Here is a 19506-nt window from a genome sequence, read left to right as displayed (position 1 = left end):
TCGCCGCCCGCCCCCCAACCTCTATCGCATGAGTTTTACTTGTACTTTATTTGATTCCTATTGCGGCAAAACTATCCTTTATCCTGCAACCTTTTTATGTGTTGCATGCACCGGCTGGCAAACACATTAGAGCAGAAGCAGCATGAAGAAAAAAGTGAAAAAGGTAATGGCCAAAGGGGGGAGTAACACAAAAGTGACAGCCAAATGCAATTGCTGATGGCTTCGAGAAGGATTTCCTTTCAAATTACGCAATGGAAAATCTCTTTGGACATAACTCAATTCTTTTTTTTTCAAAGGTTTCATTTTTATAGTTTTTTCTTATAATTTTTTATACTATGGTAATAACTGTAGACCACACACAGAAGTTATTATTTTTTGATATTCAATTATTTGTCTGCCCATTCTAACGAGTGTTTAAATTTAACTTTGGTGCTCTGAGAAGAAATACCGACATTTGGATACGCTATAATATAAATAATTCAGAGAAATAAAGATGAAATGAAAAGGTTTACAGGTTTTGGTAACTGAGAGACTTGAGGATTTAACTAAAAAGTAGTTAATATATATAGATCCAATGGCCAAGCGCACGAATTATCAATGGCAAATGTTGAATTTATTAATTTTTATATACCCCTTCTTCACACAGATGTAGGGTATAATATAAATGCCAAATCACATACCAGATCAACAGTTGAGAACCATTTAGAAAAATGTTTGCATTATAATTGCTGTGATTATTTGTCGAATGGGGTCATTAACATGTGACATTCAGTTAGGGCCACAAACGAAATTTAAAATCACTTCAAACACACAAACACAGCAAAAACTTTGATCTATCATAAGCGATAAAATAGGTTATAAACTTTTGTTTTATTTTTTTCCCCCCTTTTGCTCTACAGAAGAGCTATGCGACCTGCTGATAAGTGAATAATGATAAGAGAAACATTTCTTTTAAGCTCAAAGTGCGGTTGTGACTTTATTTTTTATTTTTGGCACAAATTTGGTTGTTTTCTTTATTTTATTATTATTTTTTTTTTTTGTTTAATTGGAGAATGCTTAAGATCTTGGGGATAGAATCAGAGATTTAGAATAACAATAAATTTTTCCACTCCATTAATGCGATTTTTGTGGTTACAAACTGATGATGATGAGATGAATTAGCTTATGCTTCTATATCAGAGATGAGTGCGTGATGGCTAAAAGTTTTAACTAGACTAAAACTTTTGGAAGAGAATAAAAAACTGACTATGATCTTAGACGGATCTTGAAAATATGTTTTGAGGTTCGGCATGGAAAATTCAGTAATTTGTTTGATTAAATATTTATTGAAATCGTCTGACCACTTGGAAGATTTACTACTTAAGTTAATTATTATTCTAAATATTGATATTTGGGTGGTGTCCAGACCTCTGAGATTATTATGATTTAAATTGTGCCTTTCTTCCGAAACGAATTTTGACGTTACCTCTGAGTTTTGTAAGTTATTTTAAATATAGTTTAAAAAAGAAATCATATCTATATTATCGACATACAAAAAATCGATAAGTTTAAGAAAATCTTGTTGTAGAATTGTTTCCGAAGTGTCGTTGCCGAACATACGCGAGCATTTACAGTGTATGTGAGGCGACAGCGCTGCGGCAGAGCTAGGCCCTAGTCCGGGGCCGTGCCGACCATTGTTGCAGAGCTATAGCAAATGAAAATATTTGTAGAATTGACTGCAGATAGAGTACATTTAGAAAGATTTGACAAAGTTTTATGTTAACCCAACAGTTTTTAAAAGTTTTCTTACAATAAATTCAAGCGTTGAATATAAATAACCAGTATTCATGTATCAGTTGATTTGACTAACATAAGAATAAGTAAATAAGTTATGTTTAGGTTTACCAGACTTTAGTTTTTAACTACTTTTCAGTTTCTACTTAGTTTCTAAGTAGAAGTTTCTTTGCTTTAGACATTCGACTTGGGTTTCATTTACAACACGCTGTCATCTCTAGCGTTGGCTTAATCTGAAGAGTAAACTGTAATCATAAACACGCGTCATCTGAAGCGTAGAACCAACACCATCTCACACCATGGCTGTCCTCTATATAAATTGCCAATGTTGACTGCCAAAAAAGTTTAGAACATTTGCGGTAGTTGAACGGGCGCGTTAGTCGAGAACCCCACGAAAATTGTGTAACGCATCATGATCAAAGCTCTATTGATCACGTTGATGGTTTGGTGTCCGGTGGCACATGGCAACGATAATGACGATTTGTTTTATCTGCCCAAGCATACAAATCATACGGAAGAATTGCTCGAACAGTATGGAAAATTTGTGCTAGCCAGCATGAATCGTAGCATTGATCCTTGTGAGAATTTCTATGAATATAGTTGTGGTGGCTGGAAAAAGTCTGACATAATCCCGGAGAAGGCGCGCAATACAAGTTTTCTATATGCTATTCAGCAGAAAATAGATGAACAAGTTCTAGAGTTTCTGACAAATGTCACCAAAAAGGATTTGGAAGTCAATTCAACATCAGCGGAAGTGAAAGCTAAACAATTCTATGCAAGTTGTTTGGAAATGAAAGCAAACATGTCTCAGGGCTATCAACACATAATGAGTCTGCAGGATGTTGCATTTAAGGATGTGGCAAAAAATGATTCCCTAAATTGGATAGATATCAATTTTATGTCCTCATACGAAGTGTATCCTTTGTTACCCATGAAGGTGCATTATAGCACGGCAACAAGAAAATTTGATATACTTCTAACACCACCGGGAAAACTCTTTTCCAATATCAAAGAGGAGGCCCTGAAGAATATGACCAAGGATTTTGGTTTCGATGAGAAAGGTGCTAAGGACTTTCTCTCGACTTTTGCGAATCTCACACAATTCGAAAGAAATCTTACAGATCATGCAAAAACGCGCAATGAAACGGAACAACTTACATTAGGGGAATTCATAAGCAAACATCGTTTGGATAGAGTCAATTGGACGAGATATTTCGAGGTGGCATTTAATCATTCCCAGAATGCCGATTGGCCTGTTCTAAATCAATTGGATAATGTCAATGAATTGGTTTACTTTCTTGAAAGTACCAACAAGGAAACTTTGATATCCTACGTGAAATATCGTGTTTTGCTTAAGTTCTATACCCTGTGGAAGACACAATCGAAGTTGGGAGGTGTGAAGAGTGAGTGTCGTTCGCATACCGAAACCTATTTCAATTACGCCTTGTTGCCATGGTTCATTGGCAAAGTTTTCGATAAGGAACAACGTGCTGATATCTTGGGAATAGCCAAGGATATAAAAGATACCTTCTATGATCTCCTCGATCATTATACATGGCTAGACGATGAGACGCGTTCACAAGCGAAGACGAAATTGGCTTCTATGGATATTTTGGTGGGCTACACGGATGATTTGCAGCATCGTGATATGATTGATCAGGTGTACAAGGACATTGAGATGACTACAAATTGGCATGAGAATCTCTGTACGCTGGAACAAAATCGTGCCAAGATCCGACTAAAGTCAGTGGATAAAGCCTTGATACCTCAGATGATGCCAACGCGTACAGTGAATGCTTACTATGCGGACTTTTTGAACTTGGCCTTCATCACCATTGGCATGTCCCAGTGGCCCTTCTATCATCTGGATTTTCCACCAGTTCTCAAATACGCTGGTGTCGGTAATATAATTGGTCACGAAATGGCCCATGGTTTCGACTCGTATTGTTATCAATACAATTATGATGGCAAACGGGTCAACTGGTGGTCCGCAGCATCGCTGAGGAATTTCAAGGAGAGATATCGTTGCCTTGAATCGCAATACAATAAATTCATAGTTATGGGCATTCAAACGAATGGTAGTTTAACTTCCGGTGATAATATTGCCGACAATGTGGGCCTGCGTATGGCCTATTACGCCTACAAGAAGAGAACCGGGGACAAGGCTTGGCAGGATAAACCATTGCGTGGCTTGGACTTCACCAATAAGCAATTGTTCTTCCTCAAGTTTGCTCAAACCTGGTGCAATGGCAAGGACGATGCTGCCAAGATGAGTAAAATAAAGACTGATGTGCATGCCTATGATGAGTTTCGAGTAGTTGGCACTCTAGGCAACATGCCCGAGTTTAGTGAGGCTTTTAAATGTAAATTAGGCACCGATATGAATCCTTTGAAGAAGTGTGTCGTTTGGTAGCAACAAGATAAATAAAATAAACAGAAAAAACTTTAATTTAATTGCAATTGCATTTTCATTGGTTGAAAAAAGGAAAAAGGGAAATATTGGTAAGAACTGACAAGATATTTCTTCAAAAACGGAACTGAAAGAATAATTTGTCTCTTGGTTTTTCTTTTCTTAACAACATTTTTATAATTTTCTTATCCTGTTCCTCTCATAACTCTTGTTTTAACAGTAACAAAATCCTGTGAAGGTGCAGTGAAATTTTTTGTAGTTCTCATAACCCTAAAGATTATGTAACGATATATGTAACCGGAACTGGCCTCAATTATGTCAAGTACAACCAAGAATTACCTATCATTAATCAATAAATGGTCACGCAGTGTAAGAACCTTGGACCATCCAGCTGACGCCATCTGACATCTTCACACCTTTCCTTCACTCTACGTTCGCTGGGGCAACAGGGAACCCTCGAGGATTGGACCATATGTGAAGACGATGATGCCAAGCCGCTGCTAATATCATTTTAATCGCGTCAAATTAAAGGTTCATTGAACAAGAGTTCAGTTGCATCGACTTTTTCTTAAATAGTATGTTAAATACCAAAGAGAACGAAAAACTCGAAACTAAAAACTCAAACCGTAACCTTTACAAGTAGGTGGAGTTAAAGAGCCAAAGGAGAAAATTAGATTTTTAATTAAAATAATTTCATATGCAATTTAGATAATCGTTTGGCCAAAAAGAAAATACCAACGCAGAAAAAGAAGAAGCCTTCTTCTTTGCAGCGATCGCTGGCTCCCGCGATCCATATGCGATTTGTTTGCGGCAAGAACATTCGAGGTTTACTTGACTTTTTGTTGTTTTTAGTCCGGGGCGGGTTTTGGTTTTTTTTCTTTTTTTTGTTGTGCCCCGAAATGAAGGCGGACGCCGGACGCGGCCAAATAAAATGAAGCACATTTTTTATACAAATCGTCGGCAGAAGAGTCGATGTGAAGGTGGTTCAGGTGGTGGTATAGGAGGTTGCATCTAGATGGGGAATGGGAAGATTTTCTGGCCACGGTCAGGGCAGTTCCTTCACTCACGCACAACCAAACTGCAAAATATTTAAATTGATCATCTCCATTTAATAAAGCCAAAGCCTTCGGATGGATGGCTTAAAATATTAGAGATGACAGCGTGACATATTTAGTGCTAACAACTTTCAGACTTTTTTGAGAAATGGAGTTTGGCAAAATACTTGTTAAAACAGAAGAAGAAAAATTGCAATCTCAACAATGATTTCAAGAATAATTTGTGACATTTTGAAGATGTTTGTTTGCATATTTTATACTGTATCCTGAATATTTTAAATTGGTAAAATTAAAAAAGCGTTGCCTCGACTTTTGATGAGTTTATGAAGTATCTCCTATGTAAATCCAATTGTTAAGCAAGTTGGGATTTAAATATCTAGATCCAAATCAAATAAAATAGGAAATTTTAACTTTCAAACTATTTCTGTTATTTTGACCTTTATCACGATGTCATCTCTTGGCATTTGCTGCTGTTGCTTCCTGCTACACAGAAAAAGAACAACAGAACCAAAAAACAGAAGAAGAAAGAAAAAAAAAAAACAAAGTTCTTAACTTAATTTCGCAACGATTTTCATAATTCACCATGAACACCCGGCTTACAGCATCGATCTGAGTGCCTCCACTTGTCTTCTGCTTCCAACTTCTGCACTGACTGCAACTGTTTTGGTAGTTGGTACCTGACTGAATGGATTACTACCTTTACTCAACATGCCAGAGCCTTGCCCCTTGTGCCTTTTGCCATCGCGCGTTGTCTTGCCTTGACTGTGGCTCTTTGCCTTTTGGATGACGCCCCCTTTGTTCAATTTCTCTGTGGGATGATGGGAGTGGAGGTGGCTGTGGCGGTGGTGATGCCAGTAAAGTCGAATGGAAGAGGTTTTTGAAGATGAGGCATTGGCTAAGCGGCGGAAGCAAGCCGCCAAGTTGGTCTCCTGCTTTCTGCATGTAATTATGGTAACATGGTTTTGGCCGAAAAAAAATAAATATATTTAAAATAAGATCGAAGAAAGATATATAAACTAGAAACTAGAATTATAGATAAACGGAGTTTCGAGAGTTTCTTAAGATTTCCAAGTGTTAATCAAGTAACCATTGCACTCTGACAACCCTGGTAAACAACATTTCCCATAGACCTCACCCACCATTTGCAGCGAAGATTTTTGTGTGCAGCAAGTTGATTTTTTATTACGCGGTCTACGCCTTTTTGATATTAAAAGCGACAAGCCCCAAAGTCTAGGCACATTTGGGTTTACATAAATGAAATTAATGGGATCGAATACAGAAAGAGAAAGGTAGAGAGCAAATGAGATAGAAGAGAATGGCTATGAGTGGAGGATTATGGAGGCTAATTTCACTCGAGAGCTCATTGTGGACGGGCAATGCAATTATGAGATCAATTTTCCCATAGTCAACGATTTATTTTGCAATTTGATTTGCCTATGAGATGGTCGAATGAACGGATGGATGGATGGAAGACCACCTAGATGATGTGTAGGTTTGCCTGTTGTTCTTTTAAAAAGAGAAACTGTTAAATTAATGATCTATGCGCAATGCAGATTATGGCTAAGAAGTCACTGTTTGAAAGCAGAAGTCCTGCTGAGTGGCCAGATCAGTAGGTTGATCTTTCGACTGACTTTACCTGCAGACTGAGCGACCTGTAAGCGACCTGGCGCCGAAAATCCATAACAAATGCATGAAAATCCGTTAGACTTAGAGATAAACTCGATGAACGCATGCACATACGCATACGAAAGGACGAAGGATAAGCAAATATCTCGAATCATTTCGTATGCAGCAGGCGTCTGCAGACTGACTTTTACAGTTTGCACTTCAGTGACGACAACTAACGACTACGTCCTGCATACATACATACATATATGCTATCTATCTATGTATGCGTGATGGCTGGCTATTGTGGAAAACTGTTTTTCTTTCCAGTTTTTCTACACCTTTTTTTTCGGCCTGCTAGCTGGTGATCTGTTGATCGCTTGAACTGTTGATCTATCGGTAGTTTCTTTACATTGCGCTTCTTATTCTCTCTTCTTTGTTTTAAGGTCTTTTGTTGTTTGTTTTTGTCGAGAGGAAAGAAAAAATGCCATTAATTTGTAATGAGAAAGGTGTCGGGGCTGCTGGTATTGCTGGCATTTGGCAAAGTCAAAAGACAAATATTGCTGAGAACCGCCCACATTATCTTTCTTTTTGAGTAGAGTCAGGTTCTGCTTAAAATCAATTAGTATTTCTATTCTTTTTTCACAATGAGATGATGATCATCATCAGCTGTACTAAAACTAAGAAATGAGTGGAAGAAAGTAGGCGTTCGACAATATAAAACATGATATATAGACTAAGTCAATTGTTTTTGTAGTCTTAAACATTAAATACACAATGGACAAATGTTTCTTGTATGCACCTGAAAAAATTCATTTTTAATTTTCCAAATTTTACCCTGTTACAAATACTTTCAATACAAAATGTTATTAAATTATGTTTTCTATTATCTGAAACATTGGGATTGCTTTCCTGATTGAATGTTTAGAGCAATACTAACGAAAGTTCTAGAAACTAGTGCTATGTTTAATAAGTCAATTTAACATTTTATATATTTTAAACCTTAATTGAAACTAGTTATAATTTTAGGTTCAATGTCAAAGAGAAAAATTCTAAATATTTTCTGTAAGATATGTTAGATACGTTTTCCAGATAAATAGCTTAGATTTGTACCAAAAAGAAACTCCCTACAAAATAATAATTAATTTACTTTATTAACTAAGTACCTACCTACATATTGAAATATTAATAAAATTAACAATTAATCGGTTGCATTTGCTTAAAGTTTCGCTTTTGAGTTTCGCTTTAATGCCTCATATTCAGTTGCATTTAACACTAAGTTTTGTAGAAACACGAAGAGGCATCTAACTAAACTTTAAGTCTACTTACAATTGTCCATTTAATGAGTTAAATCTCTTAAAAACAAAAAACCAAGACATTCAGAGGCAGAGAGGAGGAGTAGATACTGATGCCTAACGATGATCTATATTAAAATTACAAATAACCAAAAAAAAAAAAACCAAAAAATACACAAAACTTGGTTAAATTTCATTTGACTAAAAATGACTTTAATTTCCGGTCGCGTGTTACGGTTTGGGTTTTTTGTAGTTTTTTACCAAATTTCTGATAATTGCGGCACTTAAAGAGGTTTTTTGTGTGTGTGTGTGTTTGCTGTGTGTTTTGCATGTCATGAGAGCATTTCCGAAAGATCAAAGGCAAAAAGGAAATGGATTTACATATGAAGATGAATGAGTGCTCTGAACTTTAATGAGCCATAAATATTGCATCAATTTTTGGTTGTTTAAACAAACAATTGAGGTCACACACAAAGAAAAAGAGACAGAGTAGAGAAGGGAGTTCCCTTGAGAGCTGGGAATGATATCATCCTAAAAGATGGGTAAAACTGGCAATTTCAATAATCGAAAGAAAACAAGATGTTTTATTTTTTGCCACCATTCAAAGAAGATGCTCTGCATCCATCCCCCTTTGCCGAGTGTGTGCGATTGTGTGTCTCCCTCCCTCCCTTTCCAAGATGGATGAAGTGTTTGACAACCCTTTCAATCTTCATAAATGTTCGCACTCGGCGGTTCCTAGAGTCCTTTTTTTTTGTTGTTGTTGCTCGAGCAATATTAGCCCGGGTCCCTTGTGTCGCATCTTCTTCTATCAAGATGACGACCTTTTGCCTTTTTTTTCTCTTCTTTGGCAACCTCAAGGGGCGACCTAGACGAGAGGCAATAAAAACAGAAGTGAAATCTGTTTAAACGCATAAAAAATTGAAAATCTCATAAGCATGCGTTTGGCACACGAGGTTTTTGTCAACCCAGTAAGTCAGTGGCTATGTCGAGGGGTTATTCAAGAAAAATGTTCCATGTTCCCCTCTTGTTAACACATTGTAAATACCTCGTTTTTCACTTAACGGGTTTTTAAGTACATATGTATGAAAGGGGGGGAAATCTGAAATCTGGTGAAGAGAATAATAAATGAAATCGTCTCAATTTAATTGCTCTTACTAATAATATTCGACTACTATGAAAGTTAAGATTTTAAGGTCTCTAAGAAAGTTAAATAAAATAATTGTTCGTTTTAGAATAGTTGATTGGAATATGTAAACTTATTGCAAATGGCCAAGTCAATTGGACAACTGAACAACGAGGATTAGGGTTCTATTACGAGGCTAGTTTATGGATGTTGTTTAATTTTAAGCCGAGGGCAACTAATGTCGGTGCTTGTAAAATATAGTTAGGTTGAAAGTTTGCAACTAGAGTAGAAGTAAGCGGAGTCGTTATAACCGGATTCTACTGTATATCCTTTACTGATAATAATAACAATAATGTAAACTAATTCCTGCATTTCTTAAGAGAGCAACGATCTTTTAAAAAATAAATAAAGTTTTAATTTTTATTTTTAACTATCTCAGAAATAACTTTAAATTTCTTCTAAACATGAAATGATCGTGTTAGCCCTTGGCAAATGAAGTTTCTTTTCTTAACCAGTGACAAGTGCCGGAAATGGTTAAAAGAGAAGAAAAATGAAGCAATACAAAGAACCGAGAGATATATTTGAATGCATCCTCATCAGCCGACAACAGTTGGTAGTTGGTATCTTACTTTACCCATTTTCCCTTATTGTACGAAAAGGAAACGGCGCGGCGTTAAACCAACAACAAGAACAACAACAGAAATTTTCATTCAGATGGCAAAGTAAAATGTATCTCGCCAATCGAAATATCTCATCTTTAGCTCAATGCAACGCCGCATGAATGAAAATAATTATGATAATTGCAATGGGGATCGAAATGTACATAGTTGGAATGAGATGGTTTAGGGCTAGAGAGATAGGGAAACTAATTGTAGGCTCTCTCACTTGAGAACCGCAAAAGAAGCAATCCGTCGAGAGAAGAAAACGGAATGAGAAAAAACTCAATAAAATCCCATTGTTGTGCTTAATTATTGTACCGAAATTCAAATCGAAATCGACGGCCTACCCAAAACATACATACACATTATATTCAACCGAACAGGTAGTTTTTTTAGAACGACCTGTGAACGATCATCATTTATCTTCGAAACGGTGCGCGAAATTTGAATGCATTCCGTCAGTTATACAGAAGCGGAGATACATACATAGAGAGGTGCATCTTTATTCTTTGTTATTCCCGGTTTGCATATAGATTGAGGTTTTTCTCAGTGCTTTGTATTTGTGTGGAAATTAGATCCTATTTGGCTCAGCGTGTGATTAGCGCGTCCCTTTGATGATCTGATGATGATAGACATGGAGCGAGTCTCAGCCACGACCACAATCAGACCAGATCAAGTTTTCTCTTCTGTTCTCTGTTTTAATGATTAATATTCAATCAATGTGTAGGAACATTGTAGGTAGAACGAAGCAGCTCGTCTCTGTCTCTCGACACAGGTGCAATTAAATTCAAATCAAACATTTATTTAAATTTTATGCATCGGTTGGTGGCTAATTGAATTGCAACGAAATTACCTCTTAGGGAGGGGAAATGGAGGAGACGGCAGCGAAACCGGAGATAGGCCACAGAGATTGATTAGTCAAGTTTTAAGAGGATGAGACTCCCGACGATTGATAGAGTTCTTCAAAATAGTCGATATTAAAAGTAATCAATAAAGTTATGCAAGAGTGAGAGCCAAAGGCAAGTGACAAAGGGTTCAAAAGAAGTGCGGAGTGAAGAGTAAAAATTCAAAAAGCTAAGCTAATTATCTTATCGATTGTTAGATTACAATCTAAACATTCTAATATGAAGTCATATAAAATTGAAACTAGATTTCTTTTGAGTAATCGAACTAACAATATCAATCAATACTTTAATTATCAAAAGCTTGAAACAATTCTTTCAGGCATTCAATTAACAATATAAAAGATATAGAATTTATTATCATAACTACAGCTTTCTGTATTGTTTGTAATATTACCGAGATAAAATCGAAAGACTAAAAAATCTAATCAAAAATCTCTTTGAAATAATACTTTTACAAAACATGCAAAAACACCTTAAAACGGAGGCTTAAATAAAAAGTTTTAACAGTGTTGATAAGTATGAGAATATGGGATAACAGTATTGATATTTTAATGTATCGAAACATTTTTACTGGTGATCAAATTAACCAAATTATAAATTTTGAATATGTACAGCGGGTGAAAAGATCTTAAAAGTAAGAATGTTGACATTCCAAAAGCCACTGTTAATAAAAGCCTATGCAACTCACTTTAAGCTATCGATATACAACTGTATCGATATTAATCGATGGGGTCTTAATGTCAATTCATATTGGGTTATCATTTCACTTAAAATGGATTTTAAAAGCTTTCAATAAAATCAGAATACCATTTACGGTATAACTATTTAGTAACTAAGTATAAATCATCTGAAAAGCTTTTAAAAATGTAGGAAAATTCTATTGATTAATTTCACTAACCTGATGTTTGATGATTTTGCGTGTAATTTTCCATGCCACACTCCATGAATTCTTGTTTAACTTGTATGTGCGGTAGACGTAAGATTTCCTCTATATGGTTGTTGGTGTTTTTGTTGTTGTTGTTGCTGTTGCTGTTAGTGGGTGAATTGTTGGCAGTGGGTGGAACTGGGATTAAAATTGGTGGGCTAATGTCTTTGGGGTTAAAGCCATTCAAATGACTCAAGTTAGAGGGATAATTAAGAGCTGATGATGTTAGAGTTCCAGTTGTTGCCATGGCTAAATGATCATTGACTAGACTTGAAGAAGAAGAGGCCGAAGTAGCAGCTACAACGCCTTTGCCAGTAATTTGAACATTAACACCTGATGTTGCTAGTGAAGTTGCAGTTGCTGCGGCTGCTGCTGCTGATGTTGCCGCTGCTGCCGCTGTTGGTAGAGACGTCAGCAACATCGTGGCCTGTTTGGAGTCCAAGTGTTGCTGATGATGGGAATTGTGGTTGTTGTTGTTGCTGTTATGGTTGATGCTGTTGTTGTTGTTGTTGCTGGCCAGCAATAATGGCATTGTTGTTGCTGACTCTGTTTTTTTCACAGCAGTTCGTCAGCAGGCAGCAAATTGCGTCGCTTTGATTTATGACACCAACTGCTGCTCCTTGTTGCCTTTAGCAACTTGTTGATGTTGCTGTTGCTGCTGCTGCTGCCGCTGCTGTCTCAGATTATGATATTGACCCATGAAGGAGGCTGCTGTTGATGCTGCAACAAAGAAAAAACTAGTTGATAATTAAAAATGTCTTCTTTGCTCCCTTGCTGAAAGCTTAATTTGCTGTTAAGTGCTTTTTAAATATCTATATATAGGTATATATAATATATTATCGTCACTTGATTCCATAATAACGTTGGCCGCGTAATTGATTTTCAGTTCAGTGAAAAAAAACAACTAAAACAATGAATTGCATTGACTAGGCATTTGCAATAAGATAATTGAAGCGGATATAGTTGCTGATTAACTAGTAAAAACTGAAATATTTTCTGGATTACGTCATTTGAATGTGACATTCGCGAATGACCCTAGGAAAATTAAATTGATAACTAATTTCTATTTGATACGAAATTCTTTTAATGGATATAGTAAAGTTATTTGTTCATTTTTCTTGAAATAGGATTCAACTAAATAGTTGGATTCGAGGTATATAAAAACAGTTTGCTTTTGAAATTATTCTGCATGAATTACCTAAATAATAAGAATTTTACCTAACCAATCCAAACGTTAGCTAAATCTATCATAAAAATTAACTTTTTAGCTACTAAAATAATTTTACAGTCACGAATAACAACTTCAAATTTTTCGAGTAGTTTTTAGAAACTTTTGGATATGATCTTAACCAAATAATTCTAATTAGCATACAGCAAATCATCTGTTACCAATATTTTACAATGTTTTTTTATTTCGACAATTATTCCATTTTTAAAATGATGTCAGTTTCGATTACATTAACTTATCTCAACAGCAAAACATATTAAATTTTCCTGAATTGATTACAATAAATGCATTTCCTGTTTTCTTAGTCGATTAATTTCCCAAAGTCAATTTGGGGTCAGCAATAAAAAAAGAAAAAAAAAAAGAAATGTAGAATAAACTTCATTCATAAATTGTCAACAATTGAAATAGACAAAGTGATAAATATTTACAAAATAAAAACGAAATTGTTGTAAATTGAAAACAAATTGAAGTCAAATGAGTGATAAGACGAGGCGAGTGAGAGTCGATCGAAATCAAAGGAAATGTGACGATCAAACGGCCGCCTCGTCTCTTGGTCGACCGATAAGATAAGTGAAAAGTGCAGCAAAACTTGTATAAGTAGGTGCCACACAGACAAGAGACAGAGAGAGAGAGAGAGAGAGAGGGAGGACAGGTGGAAAAGTGGGTGGATGGCAATGGGTGATGGTGTTGATATAGGGGTGCGACCGACCATTTACATATGGCATGACATTAATGGCACTTGTAAAACACAAATCAATCGTCAACAAATTGGCCCATACGAGGGTCCAAGTCCAAAAAGACTACGACTTCGAAGTGGAAATCAAAGTAACTTCTCTCTCTCTTTCTCTTTCGATTGTTATCAATATTGGAATGGAAAGCAAATTATGTTCTTTGCATGTCAGCAACCAATTGCCGTGACTCGATCAAAAGGAACCGAAAAGCAAAATGCACTCACTCAATCTTTCTCTGTTTGCTTTTGGTTTGGTCGGATGTATGTACATACGTATTGTAGGTATATAATTCCCAATCAAAAATTGGTTATTTAGTATCGTTTATTGCTTTGTTTATGTTAAATTGTTTTTGCCTATTTTTATCTTGTTTTAAATTTAACCACAATACCGTTTCGCTCTATAAAGATAAATTTCGTTTGCTTGCGATTTGATGTAGTAATAGCATTAATTTGATTTTAATGTTCAAACACATTGATAGAAGACCAATAAATATTTCAAGCATTATAATCGGAAATACATAAAGTCGGTTACCCTAAATAAATTTCAATGGCCAGAGATACGCATTTTCTGAGAACTTGTCTTGGTTTTTAGGTAACAATCGTTAGAGTGTCCAATTGAGATATGAATGATGCATATATTAATTATATTCAGTTTTAAAATGGAAAAGTTTTAATGCCAATTTAAACATAAGAATACTTTTTAAGTTTAATAATTTGCAATGTTCTTTTCAATATTTCAGTTGACTATTTCAGCTTCGATTTCCTCTTCTTTTTTTACGGGGAACTGATTTTACATTTCTTTTCGCCTCTTATAGATTTAATGCTCATGAAATTTGGAAAGTACCTTTATATGAACTGCGTTCTATATTAATTATGGACATACCTATATTATTTACAATTTCTTTCTATCCTTTTGTATTAAGTAAAGGCCTCACATTACTCGTAAAACATGATTAAATTGAAGGTTAATAGTAGTTTTCCCATAATATTTAATCTAATTGTTCATATAATATACCTATAGCATAAGTATAGAAGGTAATATTTTATAGTAGTTTACATTTAAAAGTGGAAGTTGTTCCTAGGCAATGTTAGCCCATCAGTTAGCTTACGACGATCTTCTGTTTTAGATATATAGATTTAAAAGAAATACATTGTATTAGTTTAGATTTTAATACCAGTCTACAATATTTATTCAAAATTTAACCTAACATTTTGAAAGAACCTAATACAAACATGCAATTAATTGTGCAAACTTTAGACTGTAAAACAAAACTAATAACCTTTAAACCTTTGTGAATTTATTTTTATTATTTACAATATAGAAGACCCATTTGAATTAAAACATTTTTTGAAATTATTTATGCAATATCGTAACATTCTGAAATTCTAAAAAATCAGAGTCTTGGATCAAAATGTAGTAGGAATTTTCGTATCTTTCGTATCATTGATGAAGTACTAAGGAATAAAATCTAACTCAGTTCTACATGCCTGTCGATATACCCCTATTCAACACACAAATAATAACATTATTTAACAGTGTCATTATTTAATTAGACTGGTCACACTTGTCTTTTTGACTTCCTCTTTAGTACAAAAACTTGAAAAATATATATGCGTTACCAGTGTTGTGTTTGAGAAATTAATAATAAATTATACATTTTATATCAAATTAACTCAAGTCAAATAGATCATTTCTTAATCCCATATCTGTAGCGTCAAGATTTCTGTAAACTAGCATTTAAAACAGAAGAAAAGTTTCAAATTGGGCATCGATCATAGATATCTGGTTCTAAAAACAACTTCCTAAATTTTCGTCTAGGTACTTTCTACACAATACACAAACTAGGTTTTATTCCAAAAGGAAATGTCTTTCAGAACAGCAATGCCAACTGAATTTTATTCAAATTACAGACTAAAAGCAATTAAAGGTTATTTACTTATTTGCGTAGCTGGAACTAGTTGGAAAGTTTATAGATTGTTATCTAGATGGTTATAGATTGCGAAGATTTTAGTCCACAATATTGTTAATATGGGCACGTTTATACAAATTGATGAGATTTAAACAAGATGCATATATAATTCATGATATATTATTATTTAGCATGATATAAGTTTTTTTTGTCACCGATAACCTTTAGAAAAGTTGTTAATTTTCAAGTGCTTGGGTACAACAAGTGGCATCCAATTAAATAAGTACCTCATTAACGTTCCATTTTGTGGGATAAAGAGAAAACGTCGTCACCGATCAACGGGAGGAGATCTATCTATCGTTCGATCGATCGGCAGCTTGGTTTAGCGTGGGGGCGTTACGGACATGAATTGATCATTGACAGGTACGAGAGGCACACGACTCAACTCGACGACACACGACACACTAACTTCAGGTTATTACTTGGCGCACCTCCTTGTTAGGGTTACTAACTTCACTCCAATTTCAATTTAATTGTCTCTTTTTTTTTTGTGTGTTATTATTTGTTTCGTTTTTGGTTGTAATTGCAATTCAGTTGAGTTCGGCTTCTACGCTTTTTATTCACGCCCGGGATTTTTGGTTGGCTCAGTGTGTGTTTTTCTTTCTTTCCACTTCTTCTTCTTCTTCTGGGATCTGGAAAAAGGGCGAGACACGCTTTTTGATTGACTTCCGACAAACGACTGACTTAAAAAAAAAACGCGCAAGAAGATATGGGCAAAAAAAAGAAAAGTAAATAAAAAAATCTACTAAAAAAAGACTGAAAAAAAATGCCAACTTTGCGACGACTTCAGCCGACGACTAAAACGACGACGCTGACGACGTCCACAAAATGTCAAGCAGCGAAAAAAATACTGCAGAGAGATGTGTGTGCGTGTGTGAGATGGAGAGATGTGTGTGTGTGTGTGTGTGCCAGCAGGTGGCTGTGCGGTTCTAAAGGGGGGCAGAGATGGGGCAGTGACTTGGTATTTTTTTTCTCTTTTCTTTTTCCTTTAAAATCAAAAGCTTGTATTGTGTGGGTGGTTGGGTTAGCATCCTATACACTGGCATCTGTGTGTGTGTGTGTGAGTTTGAGTGAAGGAGTGTGTGTATGTGTGTGTGTATATGGGGGTGGCCCATATTGGATTTAGAATTATGTTCTGCCTCTTTTTAGGGGGCAAAGCAAAATGAAAACTCCTCTGAGTTGATTTGTAGTTTTTTCTGTTTGTTTGAAAAATGGCACAGAAGAAAATCTAAGAATTTTTGGAAAATAGCAATGAAGAGAAATAAAAACTATATACAGAGTCTAAAATTATTAAACAGAAACACAAATTTGTGTCAAAACTTCTACTTGTGCAATCTAAACTTTACTTTTTTGGAGAATTTGTGAAAACTACTTAGCAATTTTAAAGTTTTACTTAGCTTAAGTCAGAAAATGAAATGTTTCTATATAAAGAAAGATATTTTTGTATTAATTACCCAATTTCCTAGTTCTAAAATTAAAAATAAAACTGAAAATAGACGAACTGAGTGTCTAAATTTTATAGAATTAGCTGAAAGAGTACTAAAATTTTCTGAGAGAAAAATGAAATTATAGAAAAGTTTACTACTTTAAATCGAAGTTTTTTCATTAAGTGTTTTTTATATTTATTCTGTTGATAAATGAAGATATGAATGATAAGAAATCTAAGAAATCATTTTTTAAATAGTAATTTAAACTTTCTAAAATGTTTATTCTACACTGGTCGTTAATTTTTTTTTATTAACTTGACCGATTTGATAATTTGTTTTCATAAAGAAATCAGAATTTAACTTTCTTTATCTGAGGGACGACTTTATTTTGGTCATTTAACTACAAAACAAACCAATTCAACCCACTTTAAAAAAAAAATCTTAGTTTTGCGGCTTTTTATGAAATTTTTAAGAACATTTATTTATTATTTAAGCACAACATTTAGTTTACTTTGGGAGTAATGACTCTGTTTTCATTAACTAATATTAAACAATGCTATAACTTGTTGTAAAAAATACTTCATGTTGTTTCCACAATGTAAAGAAACATGTTTGGCACAACTTTTATTTGCTTTAATTATTTTAGTGCAAGTTTTGTTTGCACAATTAATCATTACAGAAAGAATTTGGATTTTTTTTTGCCGTCGGCAATCAGATTGAAAAGCGGCCATTAAAAAATTATTACGCATACGCCCCACACACACACACACACACACACACACAAATAAGCACATAGAATGACAAGACGAGGAGAAGAAAGCGCAGCAAAATGAAAAGCAGGCAAAAAACCACATTTAACATGAGGACCAAGCAGAACCAAGCAGAATTATTCGCTTTGCTGTCAAAAAATTGGGAATGTCAATGGCAAAACAAAAACAAAAACTGCAAAAAAAGCAACCAAAAATGAGAGAAGAGACAACAGAAGCGGCTTAAAGGCAAAAAGAGCCGATAAACGCATAAATTATAATAATTATACACGCAAAAAAAAAGGAAAAAAATAAACAAAAACTTCAAAATAAAAGGCAACAGAGAGACCAACGCGAGAACAATCGACAGGAACGAGAATTGAGTATCGAGATGTATCGAGGAGACAAACGACGAACTTGAGTTGCAACTGAAAACTGCAAGTTGCAACTAGACCAGGCCAAAAAACAATTCGAGGACCTCCAACTTGCGATCCACAAAAATGTGCAACAAAGTGTCTTGTTGTTGATTTTATTCAAAATGGTTTGTTGGGGAAGTCCCCCGCCAGTTCCCCACACACACACACTCACACACACACACACACAACAGAGGCCGCGACAGAGATAGATAGATTTAGCCAATCGTTTTGTAGCTTTATAGCTCTCTCTCGCTTACTTAAACTCTCTCTCTCTTCCAGTTGGGGCGCATGCTCCACTCTCTTTTTCTCTCGCTCACCATCTCCTTCTTTTGCTTTGTCTCTCTCTCTCTTCCTCTCTATGTCTCTCTGCATGTTTTTGGGGGGGACTCGCCAATTCGCTTTCAGCATCTGGAATTCGCCGCATTTTGGCAGCATCTTTACCTTTTCGACTCTTTGCTTTCCGCTAATTTCCGTTCATTAAAGTTCTCCTTTTGGCTACCATTTTCTTCTTCTATTTCTCTCCTCTCCTCTCATGCTCTCTTATCCTCTACTTTCGATAGTATGTACTCTTAAAGTTCTTCTTAGATCTTTTTGGGTGGTTTTTGTGTCGAACTTTAATTTCATTGATTAGCACAGACCAAAAACTGTTCTTGTTCTTCTTTAGTTGTAGTTTTCTTTTATTTTTGGTATGTCACTTTTTCGCACCCCTCCCATTCCCCCTCTTTGATGAGTGTGTGTGAGTGTATGCTTGTGGCATGATGGGCCTTTGTTTTGCTTTCTGTCTAGTGTTTTTGTTACATCTTTTCTATTTTTGCCGTTTTATTTATTTTTTTTTGGTATTTTGCTTCCGTCTTAAGCATTTAAGTTCATTTCTCTGAAGGCTTAAATCGTCTAATTCGATAAGTCGGAGGGCACTTGCATAACACTTAAATCAGTATATTTAAATACTAAAGTAATTGCTTAGTAATTTTAAAGTATTTAAGTAATTACATTTAAATCATTCATTTGATTTGGTTTTTATTTCTAAAGAATAATCTTCATTTTATAAAAAGTATTTAAACTTAATTTAAATTACATTCCCAAAGTTAGTTATTAATATTTATATATTAAATTTGTCTTTTTTTTACCAATTTACTTATAATCTTTCACTTCAACTTTTAAAAACTAATAATTTTGTTATTAAACAGCCTAAACTTTAAACCCTTTAAATTTGTTTTAACTTTATTTCGGCAATTTAAG

General features: G+C 34.9%; 2 protein-coding genes across 2 annotated transcripts in view; one reads left to right on the top strand and one right to left on the bottom strand.

Moving 5' to 3' along the window:
• LOC6642018 (POU domain protein 2) overlaps nucleotides 1-12247 on the bottom strand; it is a 31384-nt gene extending 19137 nt beyond the window's left edge. The window contains exon 1 of the mRNA XM_023175819.2: nucleotides 11724-12247. Coding sequence (XP_023031587.1) covers nucleotides 11724-12171 — 448 coding nt within the window. The 5' untranslated portion in view covers nucleotides 12172-12247. The remainder of the gene's footprint in view (nucleotides 1-11723) is intronic.
• LOC6642016 (endothelin-converting enzyme homolog) lies at nucleotides 2302-4198 on the top strand. The gene has a single exon (XM_002065501.4). It carries the CDS (start codon nucleotides 2330-2332, stop codon nucleotides 4184-4186), a length of 1857 nt encoding a protein of 618 aa, XP_002065537.2. The 5' UTR covers nucleotides 2302-2329; the 3' UTR covers nucleotides 4187-4198.
• Nucleotides 12248-19506: the final 7259 nt, after the last annotated feature.

The sequence above is a fragment of the Drosophila willistoni genome (assembly GCF_018902025.1).
Source record: "Drosophila willistoni isolate 14030-0811.24 chromosome 2R unlocalized genomic scaffold, UCI_dwil_1.1 Seg167, whole genome shotgun sequence".
In the NCBI taxonomy this organism is placed as follows: Eukaryota; Metazoa; Arthropoda; class Insecta; order Diptera; family Drosophilidae; genus Drosophila; species Drosophila willistoni.
Note: the sequence above shows the minus strand (reverse complement) of the source record. Positions and strands in the feature narration are given on the sequence as shown.

Excerpts from the sequence above, each read along its gene's own strand:
- LOC6642016 (XM_002065501.4), top strand. The coding sequence starts at position 2,330 with ATGAATCGTAGCATTGATCCTTGTGAGAATTTCTATGAATATAGTTGT.